Source organism: Sipha flava, unplaced genomic scaffold (assembly GCF_003268045.1).
Source record: "Sipha flava isolate LNK unplaced genomic scaffold, YSA_version1 235_pilon_pilon, whole genome shotgun sequence".
Classification (NCBI taxonomy): Eukaryota; Metazoa; Arthropoda; class Insecta; order Hemiptera; family Aphididae; genus Sipha; species Sipha flava.
In genome coordinates, this window is record NW_020272876.1 from 511,837 (window position 1) to 519,220 (window position 7,384).

At 34.4% G+C, this 7,384-nt stretch overlaps 1 protein-coding gene across 1 annotated transcript; it reads right to left on the minus strand.

The window, feature by feature from the left end:
* Positions 1-4,645: 4,645 nt before the first annotated feature.
* On the minus strand, positions 4,646-6,857 carry LOC112683777 (piggyBac transposable element-derived protein 2-like). Its single transcript, XM_025554933.1, has 3 exons — positions 6,674-6,857; positions 5,762-6,579; positions 4,646-4,744 (listed from the first exon to the last, which is right to left on the minus strand). Exons 1-3 carry the CDS (start codon positions 6,855-6,857, stop codon positions 4,646-4,648), a joined length of 1,101 nt encoding a protein of 366 aa, XP_025410718.1.
* Positions 6,858-7,384: the final 527 nt, after the last annotated feature.

Genomic DNA, 7,384 nt, shown 5'->3' on the forward strand with positions numbered 1-7,384 from the left:
GGCCTTGTCATAACCATTATCGGTATCTCCGATCCGGCCCTTCACCCGTTGGCAACCACAGTTGAACCCTTCGGCGGTATCCGATAATGACCGAGGTGTTTGTGACGTCACGGAACGTCTGTGCTGATGGTGGCCGATCAACAGTTCTCGCCGGCCCACGGTCGGGCAGGGAAAATACGGTCGTTCAACGTGATCGTGCTTCCGCACGCAGGCGGCATTGCGATCGGTATGCAGCGCGGGTGAGTACGGCGATCGTAGCCGGTCCGTCATGGCCACCAGTCGCGACGGGTCTCGGTCGCATCGGGTGGCCAGCGTTCGGTTCGGTCGACCTTCGGTCATGCAGAGCTGTTCGCTCGCTTTCAATGCGCCCCGCTCTTGCGGCTGTTCGTGCGACTGCTGTACCTTTTCGTCCGCTCGCTGCCGATGGTTCAGATGTCGCACAAGTTTTGCCTTCCGGCGATCCAAACGGTACAGCTCCGCGTGAATCAGTTCAGTCTCTTCGGCACTGGTCCTCAGCACCCCCTCGTTACCTTCTCGTCGGTTCCGGCAAATCTGTTGTCTCCGGCCGTCCAAAATCCCAGTAGAGGGAGACGATAAGTGTCTGTCGGTGCCCGTCCGTTGTGATTGCTGGGCGTGCTCGCTCCGGTCGTAGTAGTGGTTTTGTCCACAAAAGTGCGCCGCTTCTAGAGCCGGTTTCCCAATCATAATATGTGACTTGAAACATCTCTGCTGACAGTTATCGTGATCCGATGACAGCAGTTGGAGGCGTCGGTTTTTATCGGTGATTTTTTGTACGGTATTCATGCACCCGTTCACTTCTGATGGCCTATAGGCACTAGTGACGCTATTCTCACGGTTACTGCAGTCGTTTGTACGTATACTCTTGCTCACACCATACTCGGCTGTCTCGTAATCGGTTGACTGCGCTCCACTTTCCTTGCCATTTAACTGCTCTGCTCCATTCGTCCGAAAGGGGACCTCTAAACTGCCACCGGCGGCTGTTGATAAACATTTTTTTTCTTTCTTTTGACACGTATTTTTTACTGGAATTTTCGGCGACAAATCGATTTGATAGTTTGATGGTTTTACTATTGAGACGTTTAATTTTTTGACCTCACTGAGGGCAGATTTTTTGTCAAGTTCTCTCTTGCTGTCTCTGGTGCACTTCGAGTTCATCATACCGACAAAACTTGTATATATAACGCGAAATTCGTAAAATAAATTGGTTAGGTAAGATTCATATGGCCCATTATATTTTTTAAAACATAAATAAAATACATTATTATTGTAAATGTAAGTATATCATATATTTATGTATAAAATTACTTGGCAATGAAATTAACAGTATTATTTTAACCAACGAATATAAAAAAACTAAATCGTTACGAGATGCTTGGTCGATGTGAAGAATTGTAATGTATTAAAAAGAGTGTAAACTACGACCTCTTATGCAGTTTATTAAGTAATGAAAATTGGTCTGTTTTGAATAGTACATTAAATATTAACAATCAAATTGATATATTTTATGCAAAGCTACTAAGGCATATTGAAAACTCTAGCTACGAAATTAAGTCTAACTCTAAAAATAAATTCATTAAAGAATGGATGACAAAGGGACTGTTAATTTCGGCTCGTCGTAAAAATGATATTTCTAAACTGGTTAAAAAACATCCTAATAATGTTAACTTACGTGCTTATTTAATTAAATATCGTAATAATTTTACTTAAATTCTAAGAGCAAGAAAAATACTTTTTTACAAATCAAAATTTTCTAGTGCAATCACTAATCCTAAACTAACTCAGAAATTAATAAACAATTTAACAGATAGCAATAATAACTCAAACAATGATACATTCAAAAATAGTATTGAAAATAATGGTCAAACATTTAACCCACAAAAAGATCCAGCAAATATAACAAATATTTTTAATTCTTTCTTCATAAGCGTTGGTAAAGACCTAGCTGTAAAATTCTATAACAGTTTGCTTAATTACGATGTCGAAGTACCAAGTTGTTCTTTTAATCAGCTCTTTCTTAAAAAGATTGAAAAAACCGAGGTCCAAAATATCATAAACAATTTCAAAGACAAAACGGCAGCTGGTTTTGACAAAATTTCAGTTAAACTTCTAAAGCACATAGTTCCGTGTATTGTAGACCCTCTTATCTATATACTAAATATATGCCTCGAAAAGGGCGTATTTCCAGAAAAATTTAAACTCGCAATTGTCAAACCACTTTATAAAACAGGTGATAAAAAAATGTGACAAACTATAGACCGATTTCCATGCTTTGCAATTTCTCAAAAATTTTCGAAAAAATAATTAAAGTTAGACGCACCGCTATGCATCGCACGAAAATGATAACATAAATAATGATAAGTGTTCGCAACGTGAACATAATTATTGGTGGAATTACTGGAACTGAATCGAAACAAACCAAGGCTCGCATACCTATTATAACGTTATATTCATAATGCATATAAATAGTGTATTATATACAATATACATAATACTAAATTAAACAAGTACAATTAAGGAACTACGTCTATGTTCGGCGTAGGCAAGTACTGATAAGGTAATCGACTTTCGAAAAATAATCTTTAAAATAATACATATAACTGGTAAAATAATACAACATGTAATATTAAAAATCACTTCACTAAAATATGCGTAATTCCCACAAAATTATGATACCGGTGGTTTTTCAAAAATATAATTTTCAAACCATTTTACATAGGCCCGTAGCTATGGGTTTCAGGTGTAGTAACACCCCTCCTTGACCGCGTTAACATTATGCCTAATTCTAATAAAAGTAAAAATTGATCATAAACCATGATGAAAACATATTTATCATAACGAAATATATACATAACAATAATGTAAAGCCGGGATCCGGCTTCACATTACATTGTTTTGTCTAATAAACCAAAGCCGTGGTTTTATGTCGTATCATGTGCGATTTAAAATAGATACATATGACAAAAATGTACATTTGAAATTTTAATATGATAAAATATTTAAATACTTTCTCATACAATAGTACATTACACATGAATAGATATTCATGTTTAATGTTCTAATGTGTTTGTATTTGTTGTCGCGATCAGCGCTTATATAAAAATAAATAAGGGTGCCTTCACGACAGGAAAAAAAATAATAATAAATAATAAAAACCAAATATGTGGTATAAAAAATTATAATAAAAAAAAACAAAATAAATAATATAAATAATGTGTGGCCCACACGGCACACACCAAATAATAATATAACAATGTAAATAATAATGATATATAAATATAAATAAATAATATACGGCCCACTCGGCACGCAAACACAAATAGTTTAAATGCAATACGTGGCCCACATGGCGCGCGCAAAATAATAATTCAATTTATAATAATAATTTGCCTATGACGGCACACCGCAGTGTACGAATAAAATATATAATACAACGATATCAATAATGTGGTAGATGCCTATGTCGGCTAATGCAAAATAATACAATATAAATAATATGCCTACGACGGCTGAGGGCCGTCGGCCTTTAACACAATGAAACAAATATGGTCGACCAATACTCACATAACATGTGACTATGTTGAGTGGCTGATTGCATCCACGCGACCGCACCAACCCTGTGACTAGACAAAATGCCTTAGACGGCACACCGCAGTGTATATATGAATAAAATTAGTCACAGAATTGGTACGTGCGACCATCCAAGCACAGTCACCACGAAGATAAAAGCCGTTCTGCAGCCCGAACGATGACACAAATGACAAAACCACGTTATTCACAAGGCGACCGCTGGTATACTACAAACAATGAAAAATTATAACGCTGGACAATATCTGATTGCCTCGAACGATACTTTACCAGACGGTCGAATCACAAAACAAAAAGGAGTGACGAAAACGTGGTTTCACTAAACAATTGACTGCAGACACGGGAACACGGATACACTAAAGTTGATGTGCACAACACGACGACCAAAAAACGAGAGCGAGATGGGTCCGACGACATTCACCACGAAGGCTAAGGCCGCCGGACACCGCAATGAAGATAAATGTCTCAGTGCCACCACACTAAACCAAAAAAAACACTAGAACTTACGAAACTTTGTGGCACTGAGTACATGACTTTTAACTATACAAAAAACATAACCGAAAATATGAAGAAAACGTGGAACAACGAACATTTACGCGCGACGATAACAGCGCGATTACGTGCCCGGCCGGTCGCACACGGAGGCTTATCACCACCGCCGACGATGGCTGCGGACACGCAACGCACCGCTACACATCGCACGAAAATGATAATACAATACAGACGAATTACAACACCTTACATTTATTTCGCGGCTTATGGCGCGAACAGTATTCTTGTACAATAAAGTATACGTAAAGTATATATTCTGCTGTGTATAATTTTGAATAACACCCCCCTTTTAAAATAGCTAGCTACACGACTGAGTTCACCAACCTTCTCACCAGTAAAATTATCATTATAACATTATCAACATAATAATGTACTTCCAAAATCGCAAAAATGTTCTCGATATCGCAAACAATACTCAATAGCGCCATACAATATACCCTGATACTTCCTCAGTTTGAGAAGTATTATATCGACCATGATGCTCTGCTTATGGTTTTCTGTCAGCCTCAATAACAATCTTAAATTCAGCTGGATTGAACGGCATCAAATCGAGTGCATTCTTAAAACGTAAATGTATGAATGATTTCTATGCAACATATATTGCAAATTATATAATATTTGTTTATCTGTATTGGGAGCAATAGACAAACGCCTTTTTGTCATTTACTGAGTCACCCATAAAATATTTCTGTAAAAACTTTGGTTCTTTTGTACCGGTGGGCATAGGCGTAACTAGAGTCAAAATGTTGGGGAGGCTATAGCCCTAATTAAAACTATGAACTAAAAATAACTTATGGAGGACCTCATATATATATTATAGCACATATTAAAATGTTAATATTCATACAAATTGTTCCTCTGTAACATGAGAATAAAAAACTAAATCATTTCATAGCTAATAACCTAATTTAATTAGTTAACCCTACATTGAGCAAATTAAATTTTATGCTCAAAATTTTTTTTTAAAAATAATAATTTTATGTAAATATTATACAACTATACTGGAAAAATATTTTTTTTCAAATAAAATACATTTTGAGCCTAAAATTGGCATTTTTGCAAATGTATCATAAATGATACATTGCGCATTAGCGCTAATTATTACTTATTTTTATAGACTGACAATATTCAAATCTCATAAGTAATTTCCATCAATTTGTTATTTTATTGTTTGATAAATATTTTTACTATCAAAAAACATAATAAAAAAAAAAGTAACAGTTTAAATAGTTTAATAATAATAAAAATAATAAAAATTTAAACCTTTTTTCTGTCTACAAAAGACAAATTAATAACAGTTTATACAGTTTAATAATAATAATAATCACAACCTTTTTTATGTCAATAAAAGTTAATACAAATTAACAATACAAATTAATGACATTTAATATTATAGAATTAATAATAATAATAATTAATAACAGTTTATAAAGTATAATAATAATAATAAAAATCACAACCTACAATTTCTATTAGCATTACAACAAAAATGGTTTCTGCATTTTGTACAAATACAATAAGAAAGTTTTCCACAGCCTGGTAATTTACATCGAAATCTTGTTTGAGTAAAAGTTGGCCAGTGATCAGTTAGGTCCAATCTAACATTTTTGGGTGGCATTGTATTATGATGGGGTTTCTTTCTTTTAAGTTCTATCTCTTTTTCTAATAACTGTGAAGATGATGCTGATGATGGACGTCCACGTTTTGGTGTAATTACCTCTCCTACTTTTGTAAGGCTTGCGGCTACTTCAACTCTAAAATCAAATAAAGAAATAGTTGCTTTTCTACCATGTTCCATTTCAACTCTTCTATAAAGTATCCATGCATTTACTATGGCAACGTCTATTAGGTGATACCAAATTCTAATATACCACTTTTTTGACCTCATTTTGATTTTATATCTTCCTATCAGTGAATCTAATAGATCAACACCCCCCATGTGTCTATTATATTCTTTTATAATATTAGGGCAGTCAATTTTAATAACCCTTTTAGACTTTTTATCGAATCGATTAATTGTATCAATTGGTTGTATTCCACAATATGATGAAAGAAGAGATACAATTTTATTATCTTTCCATACAACAGATGTAATGGGAGTATCATTAAAAACGGTTATATATTCATAAGCTGTACCACGAGGCTGTTTGTTTAAAATTTTATCAGAGGGAAATTTACAGTTAGGTAACCTATTTCTACGTACAGTTCCTAATGTCTGTATACCTTTACTAGCCATGTAAGATATTAAAGGTATAGTGGTATAATAATTATCGAAATACAGTCTATAGTTATTATTTTCCGGTGTAATCCTTGATAATCGTACCACGGCATTGGCACTAGCCATCAAATCTGGTTCATCAATAAGTCTATATTTATCTTGGTTTTCTTGGCCGGTATAGAGTTCGAATTTATAAGAAAACCCTTTTGAACCGCACAATACAAAAAATTTGTATCCCCACTTGTGGGGTTTAAGTGGCAGATACTGCTATAAAAAAGCTATGAGCTTTTGTTGAACAAAGCTGCTCATCAATAGAGAGATCTCGTTCAAGGGGTATGCTTGAAAATTTAGCATTTAAAAAATCTACTAATGGTCTTATTTTAAAAACTCTATCATGATCAGGATGTTCTTTGGGTAATGCAGCATTATTGTCATTAAAATGAAGATAGCGTCGGATTTCTTCAAAACGTTTCTGACTCATGACATCTTTTATTGGGGAAAATCCAATTTGATTACTCCAGTATCTACGGACATTTGGAATTTGGACCACAGAAGTAAATATACAAATTCCAACATACTTTTTTAAATCATTTATAGTCAGATGTAATAATTTATTTACATTAGTTTGACTACAATATAAATGGGTTTGATGCCTTATTTGTTAATATAAATCTTCAGAAAAAAAATATGAGAAATAATCCAAAGAAGTCTTTAAATTTTTTATATCATTAGGAAGCTCGACATTAGTATGTTCTAAAGATTGTGGATGAGGACAATAGTTCCCTTTTTTCCATTTTATGGCTGAAAGTTTAACCTTTAGTGTGTTGAAATTATGTACATTATTTTGAACAGGTTGGGATTGATTAGGCAAAATGTTAGATTCTTGTTCATTTGGACCATTAAAATTATTGAACTCAATGGGCAAATTTGCAATATCTAAAGTGTCATCAAATTCATTCAATAAATCATCATATTCCTGTGGTAATATTAATGGTAAAGTGTTATTTT

What these genes read in the sequence shown, in the direction of transcription:
- LOC112683777 (XM_025554933.1), bottom strand. Translation starts at nt 6,857, where the DNA reads ATGAGTCAGAAACGTTTTGAAGAAATCCGACGCTATCTTCATTTTAAT. An exon ending in CTCTATTGATGAGCAGCTTT is followed by an intron (nt 6,580 to 6,673) that starts GTTCAACAAAAG and finishes GCGGTTCAAAAG; the next exon opens with GGTTTTCTTATAAATTCGAA. An exon ending in ATACAATGCCACCCAAAAAT is followed by an intron (nt 4,745 to 5,761) that starts GTTAGATTGGAC and finishes TATGTTGCATAG; the next exon opens with AAATCATTCATACATTTACG.